At 39.9% G+C, this 23276-nt stretch overlaps 1 protein-coding gene across 4 annotated transcripts in view; it reads left to right on the top strand.

Moving 5' to 3' along the window:
- LOC126483719 (membrane-bound transcription factor site-1 protease) overlaps positions 1-23276 on the top strand; it is a 132274-nt gene that overhangs the window by 36463 nt on the left and 72535 nt on the right. For all 4 annotated transcript variants that reach the window (XM_050106818.1, XM_050106821.1, XM_050106820.1 and 1 more), the window contains exon 3: positions 8122-8331. In XM_050106818.1, the coding sequence (XP_049962775.1) occupies positions 8122-8331 (210 nt within the window). The remainder of the gene's footprint in view (positions 1-8121; positions 8332-23276) is intronic.

Genomic DNA, 23276 nt, shown 5'->3' on the forward strand with positions numbered 1-23276 from the left:
TTGCGTGCACAATTCCTCTTACTTGTCTGAATTTTACTTAGAGCTACATCAGATGATTGCTTGATTTCATGTCCCTCTTTTACACATTGTCTGATTTTCCTGGAACTGATCTCACTGTAAGCTTGCTGATTGGCTCTACCTTCCCAGTTGGAATACAGTTCTTCACAAATAATCTTGATGACCCTTTTTACTCTGTCATTGTCACTATAATCCTTGTAAGTATCCCATAAAGTTTCTAGCATCACATCTAAATCATAATGGCTGTCCACATGTTCCTTATCTGATGAACCTTCCCAGTTTTCATTGGCACAATCTGGTTCTCATATTCTTCACCAATAGTACTGACATCATCTTCTTCACTGTTAATTAAATCTTCTTTAACCTCCGTATACACCATGCCACAATTCTTCTTCCCATTCATCATTACTACTGACACTTTCACTATCAATATTACCACACATGCTATCATCTCCAATACTAGACACTTCTACAACATCTTTACAAGGTTCATTGGAATTGTTGACAAGTACACTAGTACAAGTATCATCACTTAAGTGCTTAACACGCATAGATTCTTCCTCCATTAATTTACTTTATCCAAACTCATCAAGACTACCATCAGAACCAACATTTTCTTCGCAAACTTCTTCACCACATTGATTATATAGACTTTAGATAGTTTCCTCATGTAATGGAACTTCAACATTCTTGCAGATGCTAATACATTCGATCTTCCACACTTTCATTCATACTTTTCCAGTATTTATTGTCAAACTGTAATTTGCTAATCTGATGTGCTCTTCTTACATTAGTTCTGTCATTTCCACTCCAATATCTTCGATTACTCTGTCTTGTGTAATTATTTTCAGTGTCTCTAGGCCAGTGGTGTTTAGCCTGATTTCGGTACTTATTTCTCGCCCCAAACTGACAGGCTTCCGATGAGGCGTCCATCAGTTTAAATTGCCTCATCTTGATTGGTGATTATCTAATTGTCTGTAACTATTTTCCCAAGGTCTCTCCCTGTCCTCTGTTCCCATTCCCATTACTATGGTTGATCCATCTGTTATCACTTCTATTGTAACCACTATTATTATTATGATTTTCATTATCATCCTGCCTTGATTCCTGCACTGATTCCACCTCCCAGATGGTTGATTGCCAAATCTGCCATTATTTAACCTCTCATTTCTCTCAAAGGCTCTATCCAATGTATCTACTTATCTCAAGAACTGATCTACAGAGTCGTCTGATCCTTAAATCAACTCCCACTGTACTCTTTTCGGCAATCTCCTTTTTAAGGCATCTATTTGTATTAGTTCATCAAAAGGTTTGTCTAAGTATACTAATTTCCTCAAATGGCTTTCACAAAAACACTTCAAGCTACCATCACCTTCCCTATACATTCGACCATTCAAAAACTCACTTTTAATCCTAGCTTGCTCAGATTCTGACCAAAACTTATTTAAGAACTTTCTTTCAAATTCATTATATGACTTGGTAGAATTTACATTGTGATTGGCCCATGAGATTGCCTCACTGTCTAAAAATTGCTTAACAGATTTAATTTTAACATTTTCTGTCATGTCATTACTAAAATTGTCCTGACATCGCTATAAAAAAATCAACAGGGTGCAATTTCCCATCTCCTGGAAAGCATTTGAAAAGTATGCCTCCCCATACACAATTACTATTGCTAACAAAATTTCTTTGGGCCACACCCTCTTGCAGTTCTACAACTTTCTCACTTAAATCTACAACATTATTTTTACACAAATCTATTTTTTCATCACACTTCAGTTCTACATAACTTATTTGATTAGAAATGTCTGTAAGTTTTAACTAAGAGTTCCCTTTGTAAGTTTCTACTTTTTCTTCTAAGATTCTCCTAGTCTGAACAACCTCTACTTTAAGTTTAGAATTTTCTACTTCTACATATTCATCCAGTTTTCTGAATCTCTCCTCATTTTTGGACAACTTTTGTGTAAAATTAGTTTCCAATACATCAGCCTGTTCCTCCACTGCTCCTACATGAATACTGAGTTCACCCTGCCCTGTCTCAACAGTCATTTTTAGTGCTGCCAAACCCTCTTGGATTTTCCTTATCAGAATGGTATTTTCAGTAACAGTATCCTTTAATCCCGTCATTTGTTCAATTAATTCCTGTCTTAACTGTAGATTTTGCTGACTCAACTGTTAACCTTGCTGACCAATATCCTGCCTAATCTGTCCCATTTGTTCCTTCACTTCTTTCATATGCTGCGTTAATAACATTAATAAACCATCTCCGCCTACTCTTCCTTATGCAATTGGAGTACTCATGGTGACATTTTCACTGAAACCATCTCCACCAAAACTTTGATCTACACTTGGATTACTGTTGGACGATAGTTCACTGATACATGATCCTAGGTCCGAAGTGTTTTCTACAGATTCACCACCTACATGCTTCTCTTCGTTCATTTTCGTAGTCTCATTGTTGATCATAAAAAAAATCACACAACACTATTTAAAATTAGAAAATTAAAAGCACAGTTACTCATCTGAATTCCAGTGGCACAGTCTGAGAATCTGGTCCATTATCATCAGGTAATTATATTCAACAGATGATTGCGATCTTCCCACAGCAGTCTTACCCCTTCAGTCTTACCATAGACTGTCACCACAAATAATTAAAGTTGGCATCATTTATCTCTTGCATTGGTTTTCTACATAGCCAGAAACAGTCATTCATTAAACACAGTTCCAATTTCAATCATCGAATCCCAGCTCAACTCCACCAAATATAATGTTCCGCTCAGATCATTACATTTAACTTAACTTTCTATTGCCTGGAGATCATTTGATGAAAGAATATAACAGTTTCCAACTTCATAAAACTTATTGACAACTGAACTGCATACTCGTCACATTAACAAAACATCGACTGACATACTTCACAGATCTCTTTGACTGACAAAACAACAACTGACTCCATCACAGCATCGGTGCTTTGCTTTATATAGATTTTTAACAATAATTTTCAAAATAACCTGATGTTACAATTAAAATTTACAAAATATAAGGGAATTGATGTTAAAGCCAAATAAGGTATAAAATACAATATTAATTGACATAATTTTTTATAGTATCATCATTAGTTTTAAATATGTAAATTGATGTGAACAATATTGCCTTGTATTATTTATGTAATTAAACAGTTTGGATTTGGTTACTAACATTCAATGACAGTAATAATCTGGTACTTTATCCGACTAAATACATAAAATTTACAAATAAGGCTTCAAATTCTGTAAATGGGAAAGTTATGTGATGTAAACAAGTGGAGACTTAATTAGAAATGTGATTACAAAGGATATTAATTACAGAGGAGGACATAAAAATAGATAACAAATGAAAATACATTGCTTGGTAATAACTTTTAAGCTGTTTCTCAAGATAATGAGGTTCTCTGTGTCAACACATCAATCAACTGCAATTAAGGTAATTAGAGGCACCAGCTTATGCCAGTATTTCCACAGCCTCTTAATATTTGCTGCCAAATATGTAACACTTCAATTTCTTGTTAAATATCTTACTCTGCACCTGTACATAATTTTGTTAATGACAACAATCCCCTGACAATCACGATAATATACATCCTTCCAGAACATTCTATATGGTTTCACAATGAATATCAAGTGTTTCAGCAAATTGGACGGAATGATAGATATAAAGACACACAAACAAGTCCCTAGGAAGCACCGACTCGTCCGACAGCCACCTGGATGCATGCAAAAAAGGCAGTATCATTCTCTTCATTAGAATCTTGGGGAAGGCTGTATCGTTATAAACCAGAAAGCAAACGTGAGAGCATGCAGTGGAAACATGCGACTTCGCCACCTCCAAAGAAATCAAAAATCAAAGGTCATGCACACCAGTTCTAGTAAAGTCATGATATCATTCTTTTTTCACCACAAGGGCCCACTACCTCTTGAGTTCCTGAAATGGGGAACCGCCACCAATGTCCAACGTTATCAAGCCACTTTACAAAACCTTAGATGGGACATCAAGTTGAAACACCAAGGCATGTTGTCCAATGGCGTTATCCTCCTGCATGATAATGCCCACCCACACACAGCCAATGCGGTGAAGACAACATTGAAGCACTTTTGGTGGGAAATGCTGGGACATCCAGCACACAGTCCCGACCTTTCACTGTGTGACTTTCATGTGTTTGGACCTCTAAAACAAGCTGTTCGAGGATATCGATTCGCAACAGACGACGAAGTGTTTGACTGGGTCCAGACCTGGATCCAACAGCAGCCTACTACCTTCTTCAAGGATGGAATTGACTGGCTAGCGTCGCAATGAGATAAATGTGCCAACAGTTTTGATGACTATTTTTGAGTGTGTACTGTGTATAACTACATTTTTAAGTTAATAAAATTGTTACCCTTACTCTAGTGAGCGGGTTTCGTTTGAACGCCCTTAACATATTTGTATGACTACCAACCAGCTTTCCACCAAGATGAAAGGCCTCTGCCACACTGTGACCAATAGCAAAGTAGACCATCCTGTGGCACAACATGCTGCTGAACTTAACACACTTGATTTCAGTGGCTGCTTCACTGTCCGAGCCATCTGGATCGTTCCCTCCAACACCAGCTTTTCTGAACTGTGCACATGGGAATTATCCTTACAGTATGTTGAGGGTCACTGCCCCCATAATTATCCCGGCATCAGCCTATGGTAACATACTGTCTTCACATCCTCGACCCAACAGTTTCCACCTCCTCTGTCCTGTCATCTCCCTATTCTCATCTCCCATACTGTTTATTTGCAGCCCTCTGCCAAAGCATTTGCCCATCTTTCCCTGCTCCTCTCTTTCGTTGCTCCTTTTCTCCACCTCCCTGCTCCACAACCTCCCGATACTGCACCTCTTAGCAATCTAGTCTATGCACACTCCACCAGACAGCATTCGTCTCTCTCCCCATCTGTACACTATCATCCCTTCCCCTTCCCCACCCCTTCCAGATTGCCGCTTGCATCCCATGTGATAGTTGCATTCCAGCTCAAGAAGCTGGAGTTAGCAGCCTGTGTGTGTGTGTGTGTGTGTGTGTGTGTGTGTCGTTTTTCTTTACAGTAATCTGTCTTTTCCTACAGTGTTGATATTCCTTCCGGGAGTTTCCATTGCTTGTAATTAAAATTGTGTGTGTCGTGACTACATTTATAGGATGGAAACTGTCTACAGATGTATTAATGCATAAGTATTGTTTAATCATACCATTGCTGAGCCCTTACTGGCATCAGTTACAGGTGTCAAATATTTGATGTATTCCTCCATGGTAATTGAATGTGGTATGATAACATAGTTCCAGATTAAAGTCAGTAAGTTTCTCCTCCTCCTCCTCCTCCTCCTCCTCCTCCAGTACTGCTTACCAACCAAATACTCTCACCAAGTTTTATTAATCAAAGAAATGGAGAAAATTCAAGGAAGTTCTATACAATGTTCCGGGGGGTTTGTTTAGACAATGCAAGAGCACATCAAAAAATACTCAACAGCTTCCATTGTGATATACTAGAAAAAAGCTACAGTGTCTCACGTAAGAGCTTGTCTGATGGTTCCTTGCACATGCCTGGGATGTTCCCTATAAATCAATCCCTTCATTTTGTCAAGTTGTGCAATAAATTTCTTTTTTTCCCCAATTCAGTTCAGTACATCTTGATTGGTTATTCGATCTACCCATCTAATCTTAAGCATTCCTCTGTAGCACCCATTTCAAGACCTTCTAACCCCAGACAAGTACTTGCAGAAAATGACTTTACACTCTGTGTTAACACATTCTTATTTTTCAGGAGTTCTTTCTTGCTGTTGACAGTTTGCATTTTATATCCTCTCTCCTAATGCTGTCATCAGTTATTTTACTAGCCATATAGTGTCTCATTTCAGAATCTAAATCCCTCCACATCATCTGATTTGAGAGCACTTTGCTTTTTTGAGTGTTTGTAGCTGTTCAGATTGTTAACATGTGTTTGTGAAACAGTTGACAGGCAGTTCTAGCTGTTAAAATGTATGAGCTAGAGAATCATTGTAATATGAGTATTGTGCCCTTGTTATTTGGGTGCACTAAATTATCCTTTTGAATGGAGTCTGGTTTAATTAAAAAAAACTACTCCTAAAGAGGCACCTAATTTCCACACTGTCATTTTTTAGATGTTATCTTGTGAAGCATGGCCATCAAGTACAAGGCAAAGAGTGTGGGTGCCAGCAAAAAACCTTGGTTAAGCCTGTTTTTAGTTGGAAATTTTTGGAGCTGTCATTTTAGTACAGAGCATGACTAGTGACATCACTGTGGAGTGAGTTGATCATGTATACAAAATGTACAGTGCAGCCAAAACACCTTGGAATCATCCTTGTGGCATCTCTAGGTATGGCATCAAAGACCTTCTCTAGGTCATAGGATTTTGTGAAGAGAGATCAGAGTTGTTGTTCTACATTTCTCTTACAAGTGACTGGTGTAGAAGGTCCTGTCAGTGGTACCTCAAGTGGCACAAAAGCCACAGTTAAATCCAAGGAGAATTTAGTTGAGGCAGTCTGAAGCCTAAATTCTAGCAAACATTTTTTCTATGGTTAAGATCACAGATACGCCACAATAATTTCCACTGATGCTACAACCACATTTCTCGAAGCTGGTGGCTTATGATATTTTTCATGCCAGTGGTTACTGTCTGAGTTTCCCAAAAAGGAAAAAAGAATTAGAATAAAGGTTCTGATGTGAAGGTGTAATCCTCCAATTTGTTCGAATGCTATAGGAATGTTGACAGGGCCAGGGGTATTTTTCGATTTCTGACTTTGTTACCCTCTGTGAATGATGGTGGTCCAGCCACTCGAAATTGTGAAGGTTGTTACATTTATTCTTTTATAAAAAAAAAAATACCACTGTCACTGCCTACAACTGTTTTCGTGGAATCCAGTTTGGCTAACCAGCAGCAGAGGAGTTGTAGTTCAGTTATGAGTTAAGTTTCTTTCCAGAAACTCGGGACATCTTTGGTGTGAATTTGAATGAGAGTGGTTGTTGATTTCCATTATTTTGATCTGGCTTTTGTGTCTCAGTTTCTGAAAAACATTAAACTCTTAATCTTTAAATAGAGCCATGGCAGTCAGGTGGATTACACTGCATTCATCTCAATTCTTGTACACGGCACTTATAAAGCTCAATGTATGAACAAAACTGCAGTAAACCACTAGATCTGACAATGTCTGTTTATGCTGTTGTAACATTCAATATAAATAACACAAAATGAAGGTCCACAAGAAAACTTTCTGAGTACAATTTGTGGCACTGCTGCCAGCTGTTTCTTATTGCCTTTGCTGTGGCTTCCCGTTCATTGTTTTGTGTCTGTGGAAGGACCCTTGCTCCACCCTGTTGCTCTTTACTTCTGTTTCCTTAACCTAATCATGAATATTTTCTTCTCAGTACTCTCTATGGCATTGAGCAGTAGGAACTAACTGTCAGTATTATTTCATGGCTGTTTTCCATTCACGCAAGGAACATCAGCCTTTAACTTTTTGTAGCAGTTAATAATACCAATATTTTGTAAACAATGTCTTCTGGCATTTTCGTTGACTCTAATTGCAGGGAGCAGCAAAAGAGCTTTTATCCAGTCTCTGTATTTCTGTCAAACAAAAACTTCTGTCACATGAATTCTTAGGTTATTCCAGTTACCAATCTCATATAGTACACTTACAAAAGATTGGGAATATTTACTTTTAGAATCATACCGTTTTGTTAAAGACTAACAGCAAGAAGGAAGAAAAAGTATATAGTACTCTACCTGCATCTGAATATCAAAATTTATAGCACAAGTATGACAGAGATTGAGCTTGGACACTTCTTATCTTTTCACCATCACATTGCTCTGCTATCTTATGTGCCACTTAAAACAGTCAGTTGCACATTATTTTTTTTTGTTTACTTTGTTTCTATTTAGCATTTTTATTTAAGGTAGCAATAAAGGATAAGAATTACGACCCTGCGAAGCAAAGTCAGTACTTCATACCGATACAGAATGTATATACATATAGAGCTGTTGTGACCAAAGCTGTACTATAGGATTTATGTTTTACTTTTTAATTTTCAGCTAGATGAAACAGAGAAACTTAATGGATTGGAAGCTCTCAGTGACCATCCATCTGTGAGACGTGTAACACCACAGAGAGTAGTTCACCGTACTCTCAAATATGTGAATCTCACAGATGATCAACAGCGTAAATCTGAATGCACGGGATCAAACTGCCTTCAACCGACGTGGCAATCATCTCGTCATATGCGAAGATCAAGTCTGGCCATTGTAAGTAAAAATATAATCACAGACAACTGTTAGTAGCAGGTTTTAATGATATACAAGTCACAAACTATTTTTGTCATAAATCTACCAATGTAACATTGATGATTCATGTTTATGAAATTTCTGATGCCACTGTGAAAAGGACTCCATGTTTGAAACTGTTGACTAAACAAAATCCTGTTTGCTGCAGGGGTACATTTAGGACCACAGTTATATTTGGTGTGCACACACAATGATGCGGTGCAGATGCCCGATTAAATAATAAATTAATAAAGATAATTGTACATGGTAACAGTTTATTTATTTTGAGGAAATTCTAACATAAAATTAATTCTAGAAATGTGGCTACTAATGACATTTGTGAGGTCTTAATATAAGCACACCACACAAGAAATTAGTCACCCCAAGGAGATGTTAATACCACATAACACAACCTCTAGCCTTGACAATGGTATCAGTTTAACAGTGAAGAGTGTCCACCAATTTCTCAGGTGTCTCATGTGTCTCTGAAGACTCCTCCATGATGATAAGATCCTGTAGAGCTACCAGATTGCAAGTATGTTGCTTGCTACGTTTCACTCACTGTTCCAAATAGTCTCAGACATTTTTTATGAATTTAGGATTTGGTGATTAAGCAGACCAGTTGAGGTGCAATAGTGTGTCTGTTACTCAAACCAGGAATGTATACATGCAGGCCCACGAACATACCTCGGAAAATGGGAGTGCTCAGAGCATACTAATCCTGAAGATGTAGAACAAAGGACAACACATGATCTGCAAGGCTGCTGAAACAAACATCCTACTTGATGTTCACAGTAACATGAATGAGATGATCCAAATCATGGTACAATAAACACCCTCCAAACACCAAACAACCTCTTCTGGCATGAAGTACACACTCCAGGTTAAATGACTCATTTAGCTGCCAGGCTGTCAGTGTATTTGATAACATGCATCTATGGAAATGAGGTGAAATTGTGACTTGCCAGACAAGGTAACTTCTTAATTAATAGAACCCAGTTTGTTGTTCTCAATGGTGAGTGTTCAACAGAGATGAAGGTATTGTCAGGAGCATGCCAATGAGGTGTGATAGGACAGCTATTATTTTCGGTATAGTCTGCCTCAATAGCTGAGTGATCAGTGCGATGGAATGCCATGCAAGGGGGCTCGGGTTTGATTCCTGGTTGGGTCAGAGATTTTCTTCGCTCAGGAACTGGGTGTTGTGTTGTCGTCATCATCATCATCATCATCATCATCATCATCATCATCATCATCCGCATCAATGCCCAAGTCACCGAAGTGGCGTCAACTAAAAAGACTTGCACCAGGTGATCCAGCCGGCCGCGGTGGTCTAGTGGTTCTAGGCACGCAGTCCGGAACCGCGCGACTGCTACGGTCGCAGGTTCGAATCCTGCCTCGGGCATGGATGCGTGTGATGTCCTTAGGTTAGTTAGGTAGTTCTTAGTTCTAGGGGACTGATGACCACAGTAGTTAAGTCCCATAGTGCTCAGAGCCATTTGAACCAGGTGACCCATATACCGAACGGGAGGCCCTAGCCACATGACATTTCATTTCATTTTCTGTATACATAAATGATGTGGCAGACAGTGTAGGCAGAAGTCTGCGGTTGTTTGCCAATGATGCTGTGGTGTACAGGAAGGCGTTGAAGTTAAGTGATTGTAGGAGAATACGAGATGACACAAAATTTCCAGTTTGTGTGATGAATGGCAGCTAGCTCTAAATGTAGAAAAATGTAAGTTAATGCTGGTGAGTAGAAAAACAAACCCATAATGTTTGGTTATAGCAGTTTTAGGTTGCAGCTTGACACAGTCACATCAATTAAATATCCAGGCATAACATTGGAGAGCACATAGTCAACTTTGATTTATTGGGAGAATTTTGGGAAAGTGTGGTTCATCTGTAAAGGAGACCATATATAGGACAATAGTGTGAAATATTCTTTAGTTCTGCTCGAATGTTTGGGATCCACACCAGGTTGGATTAAAGGAAATATCGAAGCAATTCAGTGGTGAGTACTAGATTTGTTACCAATAGGTTCAAAAACCAGGCAAGTATTATGGAGATGCTTCAGGAAGTCAAATAGGTGTCCCTTGAGGGAAGACAGTGTTGTGTCTGAAGAATAATGTTGAGAAAATGTAGAGAACCGGTGTTTGAAAGTGACTGCAGAATGATTCTACTGCTATCAACATACATTTGGCATAAGGATCAGGAGGATAAGATATGAGAAATTTGGGCTTATATGAAGGCAAGCCCCATTTGTGAGTGGAACAGCAAAGGAAATGACTAGTAATGGTACAGTGTACCCTCCACCTTGCACTATATGGTGGCTTGAGGAGTCTGTATGTATGTAGATGTAGATATGTATATATACTATATGCTTCCAGTCATCTACTGTCCAGTTCCTATGTTGTTTGGTCAATTGAAGAGATACAGCTTTGTATGTTGCTGTTAGCAGTGGTCATATGCAAGGCACCCAACTTCAGAGGTCCATTGCGTGCAGTTCCCTGTGTAGTGTTTGCTCAAAAACTGGTTGAGTTTGGCTAACATTCACTGACATCCTCTCAGATTTAAAACCAATCATCATTGCAACGCAAGGCACTCATTTCCTGTCCCCCTGTAACTAGGCTCTGTTTTTAACCACTGTTCTTAAGCCATTTTACGTGGCTGGGAATGGTGTACCATTCATTAGTGGCATGTGGGACAATCTGCATGGATAGGCCAACAAATCTGGCCAGGGACACGTCCAAACACGGTAGCTCCTTCTTGACATTCTGTCATGTCTCCCCACTGGCCCAGCTTACTGTGATGATTCCATACTACCGGCCTGCACATATATGCTACTTAATTGTTACAAACATTACTTAACTGTTACAACTTATGTCAGTGGTGGAGGGTTACATGACCACCTGGTAGCAGTTCTACACCATCTGTAATGCTCAAAAGTGACCAATGTGCTATGTGAAGAGGGGGGGGGGGGGGGTGAGCATATTTGTCATACTATTTGCTAATGCACATAAGCACCGCAAATAACAGATTTTATTATGGGGGGGGGGGGGAACCTTTGTGTAATTGCCAGAGCAGCACTTAACTTCATTTTGCTCACCTTAGGAGGCCACTGAACAAATTATGAGCTTTATGAGTCTTAAGATTACAGAAGACTGATGGTACTGGCACAGTTCAGAACTCCCTCAGTTTCAACCTTTCATTTTTATTCTAAAGGTGATAACCACACTCAGTTAGCTTTAGAGTAACAGTACCTGTTAAATGTAGAAAATTCTAATAATCTGATGTTCATATTAGAGGACAAAAATCTTACATTTGTTGCTAAAATGGTGTGTAAAACTTCGCAGACTGAATGTCCTCGAATGTGAGTCTAACCTAACTGATTTATTTTTCTCAAGAATCAAATTTTGGTCTCCCTTCTTTCTGCAAGTACCTCACAAGTGACTGTGTATGCGAATGACCAATTGAATGAGAGAAATTCCCAAGGTCCATGTTGCACTCCTCTTTCCATGATGACAGCATTGACGATCTAAAACAGTAGTTGTTTAGCATAGTTTTCAGTGTGGTACCATAGATGTATGCAGAAAGGTTGAAGTCGGGTGACCTTATGTGCAAGTCTTTCTATCATTCTGACAGTATATGAGAATAATACAATGGTATTATATCTTGCTGAATGTACATATCTACTATGGGTCATTGTAAATGCATATCGATTTGCAGCAAGCTCTTTTATATTTCCCCTTGCGGGACATGACCAGATTTACCAGGTGTTCCATTCTGCTTCTGTGTACTAGTCCTTCATCATGGCTTGTCAGTCCCAGCTACCTTTTTTATTGTTCAGCTATGTGATTGTTGTTTTCTCATGCTTACTTCAAATTAAGGTTGCCAACTTTTTTGTCAAAGTAATGAAGACTTTGACCCTGCAAAATGAATAGTCCTAATGCAATTTTTTAAATTGTAAAAAAGGTTTATTGCATCAATGAACCAAAAAACTTTTTCATAACAATTATGAAGTGAATGTGTACAGAATTCTTTATTTAAAACTGTATTTGTTTACAGTTTTGCCAGTAACTTGAAGTTTGCAATCATTCTGTACAATTAACAAATTCTTCATATGTGTAACCAAAATTAACAATTATTTTTAATTCCATTTTCATTGAATCTACATTATAATGGTTCATATCATCGGACCATTTACTGTTCATCAAAGCAAAAAATACTTTGTGTGTGAGCATTAGATGGTGGTATACTGAGAACGAAGACAAGAGTCTTATTTATCTCCTGGGCATTAATACCTTTAGCACTGCCTCGGTCATCACAGATACCAACTTTTCCACTGTGATACTATCAGTGGAAGATTTTTTACTTGTCATATCTTTCAAAGAACAAAGTTCTTTGTAGGTTATCCTCATTTTTGTCAAGCTGAATGTGAGTAAGCTTGTTCTGAAAATCATTAAAATTAACAGAATTCATTAAGGATAGTGGGAACAAGGACTGAACTGTAGCATTGGCAGAAATGTTTACATTTTTTTACAATGTAAGTATGAAAGGTATCATAGAACTCAAAAGTATTGTTTTGACTTCTCCTCTTTTTGACAGGATTTTATTTATTTAAAACTTCATTTATATTGCTTCCAAAAAGAGTAATCTTTTCTTTGCAAAATTTTCTTCAACATAGCTTCAATAACATTGCAGGACTCCATTATAGTAAATCTGAGATTTTCAGATACTTTGAGGTTTCCATTAGGATATTTTCAACATAAGACAAAATTGAAGATATGCTTCAAGAATTAACATTTTGCCCAGATCTGCACCCCTAAAAACAAGAAAAATAAGAACAGGAGATGAATTTAGGCTTAAAAATTCAGAACAACATGGAAGCTCTCGGTAATACGGGAGAGTTAGCAACCCTACTTCAAAACCCATGATGTGCCGTTAGTAGTAATATGATCCTCTCAGTATATCAAAATAAGGGAAAAAGTGTTTTTGATCAAAATATTTGTGGGGAGAAAAATGAACAAGGTGAATGATAGAATTTTGAAGAGACTTTACTACATTGTTTCCTTCCTCTGTAGCTGTAAGGTACTTTCAGGTGTACACAAATGGTGACAGAGTTGTAAATCTGTCACTTTGAGACTTCTGTGTAATATGAAACGTCCACATCTGCAAGCAGTAAACCTTCATCTGGTGGCCATCATCAGCTTTCAGTTGTTTCACACCCTTACTTGGCAACAACTTGTAGATGTCATCACATTCAATGAAACACATTCCCTGTACGCAGGTGGTCCCAGACACACGTAATCCATTGCTATTACGGTTTAACAAACATGTCTGTGTTGGTGAAAGTAAAGTTCAGCATCTCCATTGCAGGAAAAGCATGATTTTTTCGAGTAACTTTTATTACTATTATTTTCCTGAAACATACGAAAGCCAGGTCTATGTGAGAAACATGTAACCACGTAAATTCCTTCAGACAAGCTTTTCTGTTTATTTTCTTTTGTGTTCATGGCTAAGTGGAAACATCACACTTCTATGTATGAGCCCAGGTAGCCCGAACAATAGAACTTGTTAAGTAAATAAACAACACAGCAATAATCTTTTGGTGCATAACTTGGTGCAAGCTTAGAGCCAGTCACTGTACACTGGGCTGTCATAGTAATGGTTGTGGGAGGCTAGTCAATGGTAGAATGAAGCAAGGCAGAGAGCTTGGAGACACTGTAAGAAGTGACGTCTCCTGAAAGCGGTGTGATGAGGCACTCGATGAGGGGCCAGCTGTGTGACACTAGGAGGGCAAAGTGCTCCTTGATCTTCAGTGGTGGACTCCGAATGAAGGGGTTGCAGTTGTGGCCATTGTTGATCCTGGAGTGAGTGGTGTGCTGGTAGAAGGAGACCCGTATTGGGGTGAGCGGACAGTCGGGACTTGAACACGGAACATCCACCAGTGTCAGCTGCTGTTGATTGACCAAGCAGTGACCTATGTAGCCAGGTTGTGCGTGGGTACATGGACCAGCACTTGGAAGCACATGACTGATGGCAATGATGTAGTGATAGTAATACAGCACCACGTCTAACAAGACTCGCACCACCAAAAATAATTTTGACTGCTGGTGACTCAGAGGAAGACAATCCTGATGTTAATGTGTATGTTGTACTTCCTGTGATTGCCAGAGCCTGTTTAGCGAACAGGTTAGTAAGCCAGCCACTTGTGGTACAGTGCTGTATGAGTGGCAAGTGGATCACAGGCATTAGTCATGCAATACAACATCCCTGCCCCCATAGAGAGAGCTGACACATAATGACACCATCTCAGAGATGATGTGGCCTTGCAAGAGAGTAGGTGCCCTGGAGTGTCGATGTGGTCCTTGGGAGGGGTAAGCATATCAGAGATGACGGAGGTCCGGTCGCAGGGAGTGGGGGCCAGAGTCAGGCTGCATGGAGGCAGCTGCGGTGGAAGGAGAGGCATGCTGGGTTGTAGTCATCGTGGAAAAATTGTCATGCTGCCAAAGGGGCTGCAGAGTCAGGCCCTAGGTTTGCAATGAAAATTCTATGAGAGTAGCACCGAAAGTGCAGGGAAAGCCAGCTGGCAGCCTGTTGGGGGCAGCTGGACATGGAAAAGTGGCTCCCCAGTGAGACGAGGAGGGCCTGGGAGGCCAGATGTGGCAGCCCCAATGAGAAATGGCTGAGAACAGCAACAAAGTTAGGGCAGTACGGGGTGTGGACCTACAGAAGCGAGTGAGTGCTGGAGACTTGCTTGTCAAACAAGAGAAACCATTAGGTACATCAGGCCCACATGGATGAAAAGACAACGGGCCTACATGAGAGAGAGAGATGTTGCCAGCATCGAGAGGGCCAGCACTGACAGGACAGATGTCCACAGGTGTTAGAGCCTGCTGTGAGGGTGTCCAGAGTAATAGCATCTGGGGTTATGGAGTACGCAACAGTTTGTCCAGGAGGAGAGGATAGATTGGAGCACCCAGTCAGGAGTCTCCAGGGGCAGAGAAGATGCCCCTTAAGAGGAAGTGGGTGCAGAAGCTAGAGATCCAGTCAGCAACATGGTAGGTCATAAGCTCATCCCTCATGGGGGCATAGGAGATTGGAAAGTTTGAACCCAAGGTTAACAAATGGAAGAATGCTATAGGCCAAATCGCCAGACCAAAAGAGGAGAAACTCTTGTCAGGAAGAGTCCTCATGAATTGCGGAGCTTGCAAAATCCTTCCACCTGGACAAGGAAGGCTGCAAGGACTCATTAAAGACCTGAAGCAGCTGGTGCAGAAGCAACCATTTCTGCGGTGAGTACTGCAGCAGAAGCTAGGTGTTGTGCTGCCTGGGCTTGGTGTTGTGCTGCATGGTCTGTCACTGGCGTAACTTTATTGAAATAACCAAAGCTGCTGTGGCTGGTCAAAAAAAAAAAAAAAAGGGGGGGGGGGGGCCATAGTCCGAAATAGTGCACCAAAACGAGGCTACCCGGAGTGCACACCAAGTGTGTCACTGCAGCCAGTTTTCTTTTCGTGACCACATGACAGTGACACACCACTAGGTATGAACCCTATTAGCCAGAAAAAAAGAACATTATTAAGTCATTTATTGACTTAACAATAGTCTTTAGGCATGTAAGTGGGTGCAAGCTTAGAGTCAATCACTGGTCGTAGGTGGTTGCAATCAGTGGCAGAATGAAGTACTTCAAGGAGGAGAGCTTGTAGACAATGATGGAGTTGATGTCCCAGAAGTGGAATGGAGGAGGCACTCAGCAAGAACTCAGTGATTTCGCACATGGCATGGCCTGTGATGTGCTCCTAGGTCTTCGGTTGTGGATAAAGTTTCTTATAAGTGGTATCCCATGAGGCAGTAGCTCGGAGACAATTACAGAGACAATGTACCACGAAGCAGTGGGGAGGAGGCATCCTATGATGTGCTCCTCAGTCTTCAGCTGTGGGGAAGGTCTGTAGTAAGCATTGTCCCATGAGGTGATAGTTCAGAGAATGAGCTGATGACAAATGCAATGTCCCATCAAGCAGTGTGGAGGAGGCACTTGGCGAGGACCCAGCAGCCCCTGAATTACTCTGTGATCTTTGGTCATGGACTGAGACTGGAGGCTCTGTGAGGTGTGGCCAGTGTTGATCATGGAGTGATCAGTGCGCTTGGTGAATGGAGTTCCATATTGATGCATCATGGATCATCAACACTTGGCCACAGAGTAACTCCCGATGTCAATTGTCACCCGAGCAGCGACCTAATATAGCTGGCTCACGGATTGATACAGGGGCCAATGTTTGAAGGCTTGTGACTGGCGGCCACCTATGGCGAGGCTCGCACCACTAGAAACGGTGGTGACTGCTGGAGACTCGGAAGAAAATAATCCCACATGTTTATGAATATGGCAGATTGTTTTCCTGTGACCACCAGAGCCCATGTAGCAAGCATGCGAGCAACATGGACTCTTGCAGTACGTTGCTGTATGGGTGGTAGTTGGATTGCAAGCACTAGTTGTACAATACAATACATACTTTAGTAGTCTGTTGTGTTTTGCATTTTCCCCTCAGCTGCACTGAGTAATAATCAGAAATTATCTGTTGACATAGAGCTATTGGGAAATTGAGGATGAATGCTAAAAAAGGTGGGAATCACAGTTCTTCAGATATATTCCAGCATTGTGTCTCCGACATTTGTCCGACAGTTAAAACAAACAGTTTCCTTTTTCTTCTTGTACGTGGCTGTATTTGCTTCATGAGTGAAACAAATTCTCTCCATCCAAGTTGTCTGCTGCTCTTTAGTGCTTAGCATTTTCATAGCAAGATCAGTGTTAAAGCAAAACTGTACTCTCCATGTTTGGAAGTGTCCATGTGAAGAAATACTCAATCTATTGTGTTGCTTCCCATTTGCTCCAGTGAACACACTCAGAGAGAACATAAACTAACAAGAGTGAAAGGCGGAGAGCACTAAATTGTATTGTAATGCAGTCTATCGAAAGCTGAGTAGGTAACAAGGTAATAAGTCATTAACTGAATACAAAATGACTTTATGATCCAAAATGATGTGTTTCAGTGTATACCACCATCAGATAATGTATCAGAAATGTAGCATTACTTATAACTATACATGAATAAAAAGTTACAAAACCAATATGCACAATTCTTCTTGACGTGTAAACATAAAGCACATACCCTGGCACTGAAGGTAACCAATGATATTAATGTAACCAACAGGAACAGACTGAACAAGAATCCTGAGTGTGTACAAAGTAAATAAATTTTAATGCCAGATGGCATTACATGAGTGGCTATGGGATATTACAGTGCCATCAAGCTTGGTGAAGATCTTATTATCAATAGCAATAATTCAGTACAATATTTCGAATTTATAATAGAAAGAGAGAATAATATTCACACACACACACACACACACACACACACACACACACACACACACACACACACGTTGCTTACAAGATGAGTTCTTATTTCTGGTAATAAAGAAGTAAACTGTGTTTTGTACACAAAGTAGCCAGAGTAGCTTTGCTCTGTGGTGTGACATTTTTTATGTGTAGCGCATATCAAATGTAAAAGACTGGAACATATTATTCCAAAGAATGCCATGTCCCACCACAACCCTAATATTTATAGCTTATTTATAATGTGTGCAAGTGCCAAATAAAAAGAATCTTTTTTACACTACACTAATCTATATCATTGTCTCTTTCCTTCACCACACTTCTTCTGTGTAACTGCTGAAAGGAAACATTTTAAACTTATTGTAATGAGATGCAAAAGAGGTTGTGGTTAAAGTGGTTATGCACAATTAATTTCAAAGGAATCAAAAATTTTCTCTTAAATTTTTTAATAAGGATGATAATTCCCTCAACCTCTAACATACACTGTGCATAATGTAAAAGTACGTCCATAGTGGCAGCACATGAGAGCCGATGCTACTCAAGTTTTATTTGTTAGTTATATTCAGATCAAGTTTTATTTGTTAGTTATATTCAGATCACCCCCCCCCCCCCTCCCCCGTGAACCATAGACCTTGCCATTGGTGGGGAGGCTTGCGCGCTTCAGCGATACAGATAGCCGTACCATAGGTGCAACCACAACGGAAGGGTATCTGTTGAGAGGCCAGACAAACGTATGGTTCCTGAAGAGGGGCAGCAGCCTTTTCAGTAGTTGCAGGGGCAACAGTGTGGATCATTGACTGATCTGGCCTTGTAACATTAACCAAAACGGCCTTGCTGTGCTGGTACTGCGAATGGCTGAAAGCAAGGGGAAACTACAGCCGTAATTTTTCCCGAGGGCATGCAGCTTTACTGTATGGATAAATGATGGTAGTAGATTAAAACTGAAGAAACTGCAGAATGGTGGGAATTTAGGGGATGGGACCTGGATAAACTGACTAAACCAGCGGTTGTACAGATTTTCAGGAAGAGCATAAGGGAACAATTGACAAGAATGGGGGAAAGAAATACAGTGGAAGAAGAATGGGTAGCTTTGAGTGATGAAGTAGTGAAGGCAGCAGAGGATCAAGTAGGTAAAAAGACAAGGGCTAGTAGAAATCCTTGGGTGACAGATGAAATACTGAATTTAATTGATGAAAGGAGAAAATATAAAAATGCAGTAAATGAAGCAGGCAAAAAGGAATACAAACGTCTCAAAAATGAGATTGACAGGAAGTGCAAAATGTTACATGAATTCCATGAAATAATCGAGGTACCAAGTTGTTTTATAGTGGTTTATTTATGACAAACTGCACCACTTCTTCTTAGCGGGAGCCCACTCCACATAACAGGCTACATAGTCACAACACTGTATTATAACAATTATATTATTGCACAGACGTACGATACAGTGGTTGAATCTCAAAACTGTCTCCAACTGACCTCCTCTTCTGAGCCTTGTGCTCCTCCTATTTATACATTTTTAACAGTGAAGACAACAAAACTACATTCCAAGTTTCTAAAATTAACAATTAAAAGTTTTACATAAATATGAATAACTATTCACATAACCTTGCTTATTTTATGCTGAAACTGGCGTCTACAATAAAAAAGATTTTTACATAGGAAACACATAATATTTTATAAAATACTGAAAAACAACAATGCTAACCTATAATCATCGTGGGGTTGAAGCTCTTTTTTTCCGTGTTTGCTTTAACAATACATATGTTTTTGTGTTTTGCTAAAGGCGGAACATTCATAATGTTAACCTAACTTTTCTGGTTTTCTTAATTATGGCTTCATTACTGAAAGCAAAATATTGTGAACATATATTTGACAAACATTACACACAAGTAAACAAGTGAAGTAATAAATTTTATGAGATATAATGTATAACGTGAAATCACTTATTAGATACAATTGGAATTACGGAACTTTCAATGAATTGTCTCTTCGGAGAGTATTTTGTTAGGGTATTGAAACAGGAATGTGAACATGGGGTTGTTTTATTTCAACATATCATGTAAACTGACTCATTCCACATCATTTAGATAAAAGAATTGTTCACATGATGTATAGAACAGTAACTAACCAAGTAAGCAACCCACGACACCTTCTAATGGTTTTCGGACAAGTGATAGTGTGGTACTGGGGTGCAAGACTCGCACGTCTCTTGCAGTTGACTCACATATTGTGTGCAGCCGATCTTCTTCTCAGGTCAGATGGCTGCATCGATCTTCACAAACTCTTCTTTTCTGAAGAGTATAGCTGGTTAAGAGAATTTATTAAAATACTCCTTTTCTACTCTTGAAATTATTCTGTGCTCTCAGGATACTTTTGATACAAATGTAAGTGTCTTTTGTTCAATACATAATTCATTTGTTCACAACAATGCAGTCATTACACCATCAAGGAATAGAGTATGCCTTCTCCTTGTACTGGACCTACTGCTTCTATGGTGTGCGCTGCAAACACTTGTCCGCACCGATCAGCTATCACTGTTGCAATATTCTCCTGATACACGTCCATCCTGCACACACAGAAATCAGCAGTGAGGTAGACACATATCCACTCTCTCACCCTCGTACTTAAAATATCGAGTGTTCGAGACAGTGTCTATAGAATTTACACCGAAATTCTTGAGGCACTACAACCTGCGGAGAAAATGTTGAGCATGTGTAAGCAAGAGGATGATGTGTTTCTCAGCTATCAGATCACAGTGGATGAATATTAATGTGAGCTCTTTAATCCAAAACTGAAAGGTACAAACAGTGGAAACAGAAATCTTCCCACCAAAGATGAAGTCCTCATATGGGAAGGTTATTCTGTCTGTCTTATAGGATAGTTGAAAAATCATTGTCAAGAAACATGCAGGAGGAACAGACAATTATAGCATTGTATTACCAAAATCTTCTGACCCATCTATGACCTGAGATGAAGCAATAGTGATGAATGACTGCAAAAGTGTACGACTCCTGCATGACAGCACCCTCAGTAATGCCTCTCAAGGTAGAGTGAATCTTTGTTCATGCCCAGGCTACAAAATTTTACCATATTCGCCCTATGTGCTTGTTCTGGGACCCATTGATTTCTTCCTCTTCTGAGAACTGAAGGAATCACTGCAAACATTTCACCAGTGATGACACAGTAAATGGCTATATGCTCCCGTTCTCGCTCCTCAACCCCATCCAAAGGTATGAACTTTATGAGTGCCACTTGTGTATGCAGTTTGAAAATCTGCACTGTTGGATTAACCCACAAATTGGCTCATTACAGAGCTAACAATAGTAATAGAATGTAACTCTATAAAAGAAATAAAAGTTCACATCAGACAGACATGTTTGCAGCAATCAGACAAGGAGAAGGTAAAGAGCACATTGGTAATGCAGTCTACCATCATCTCCAAAACCAAAGACCAAGATTAGGGACATAGAAAATCTGGTGCAAAGTTATCAGATAAGGTGACCTTCGTTTGGCTGTGTGGATTACATGATAACTATACTACTGCGCCTATCACGACTCGATACCTCCGCTATATGGTGAGTAGCAACTTTCCTTCCCTTGTATTGTATATTACTGAAGAAATGGACGTAAATGTTTGCCTAAGTAAACCAGAAAGTGATAATTCCGTCTCCCTTCCCATGTGCCAAAACTTCATATAATGGTGAAAAGACAAGTGAAAAGAAATGGAAAATCCCCACCACCAGGACATCTTTCATACTACATATGGCAGATCATCAACAGATTGAAGATGCTTGTGGGGGGGGGGGGAGAATGAAAATTATAGTTAATTGAAGACCCTTGAGTGTATATCTCCTGTACAAACAATTTAATGACATCCTTGTGCTAAAGGAGTATGTCATCTGCAAAAGAACAATCTCCCTCATGTGGCATGGCCCTTTTTTTCCCATCAGTTTTCTGACTGGTTTGATGTGGCCTGCCACAGATTACTCTCCTGTGCCAACTGCTTCATCTCAGAATAGCACTAATACTCAATGCATTCAATTATTTGTTAGATATATTCCAATCTCTGTCTTCCCCTACAGTTTTTATCCTCTACAGATCCCTATAGTACCATGGAGGTTATTCCCTGAGGTCCTGAGACATGTCCTGTCATCCAGTCCCTTCTTCTTGTCAATATTTTAGATATTTCTTTCGTCACCGATTCTGCGAGGAACTTCATCATTTCTTATCTTATCAGTCCACCTAATTTTCAACATACGTTTTTAGCACCACATCTCAGATGCTTTGACACTCTTCCTTCTCAGTATTTACAACCCTTCCTACTTGTCAGTAGCTTACAAGCAGTCACTGTATCTGTGCATGTGCATTGTAGGATTGCATATGTCCCCACATGAAGACTTAGGCTATGAGGCACTTGCTAAATTATCACACAGGTCCTCAACCCTACAACGTGCTATGGAACTAAGAGATGATCTGCTCCAGGGTATGAGCAGTTGATGACAGCCTCTTGTTACTATCAGAGGCATGTTTATTGCATAGAAGGCAGAGCATCCAATTTGGTACTGCTACAGGCTTGTTCTCACCTATTAGCCTCTCAATATTTTCACCTGTAGTGTTCAAAAGCGTGTGCTCCAGTGTTCACTCCCCCAACAGGTTATACCAAGCGGATTATACAGCTCCCAAAAGTAAGCTGCTAAATGGATGCTCAATAGGGCAAACTGGATGCTGTACAACCAATTGCTATAATGGGACATTACGACAGAATCTTGGAATGAGTAGATCATGTTACCAATATGATGGTGAAGCATCCATCCCACAAAGGGGTAGCATATCACCTAAAGGAATGACGAGTGATGCTCCACAACCAGTGACACTCTAACGTTTCCTACTTAGTGTGTGTGTGAATCTGGGTTATTTCGGTTTATTCCCCCAAGCCACCTTCCACTTCTTTACGAGTTGACTTTCTTGGAATCTGCAGCCACTCTTTTTTACTGGATAACCGGCTGCTAGAAACCCTCTTGTCTTCTTCTCCGTCAAATAACACCAGGTACAGGAATTTTTAGATTCATTGTACTTATGATATAAATAGACATACAGACTTTGCTTTTCATCAATTAACGATGTATTTGACTTTCATACACAATAAAACTCTCACTTTCAACATAAATATATAACTTCTGGTAACTCCCTCGTACAGTCGAACATCAGAAACAAAAGAAAGTTCTTCCCCCCATAAACCATGGACCTTGCCGTTGGTGGGGACACTTGCGTGCCTCAGGGATACAGATAGCCGTACCGTAGGTGCAACCACAGTGGAGGAGTATCTGTTGAGAGGCCAGACAAACGTGTGGTTCCTGGAGAGGGGCAGCAGCCTTTTCAGCAGTTGCAGGGGCAACGGTCTGGATGATTGACTGACCTGGCCTTGTAACACTAACCAAAATGGCCTTGCTGTGCTGGTACTGTGAATGGCTGAAAGCAAGGGGAAACTACAGCCGTAATTTTTCCCGTTAGTATGCAGCTTTACTGTATGGTT

Source organism: Schistocerca serialis, chromosome 6 (genome assembly GCF_023864345.2).
Source record: "Schistocerca serialis cubense isolate TAMUIC-IGC-003099 chromosome 6, iqSchSeri2.2, whole genome shotgun sequence".
Lineage (NCBI taxonomy): Eukaryota > Metazoa > Arthropoda > Insecta > Orthoptera > Acrididae > Schistocerca > Schistocerca serialis.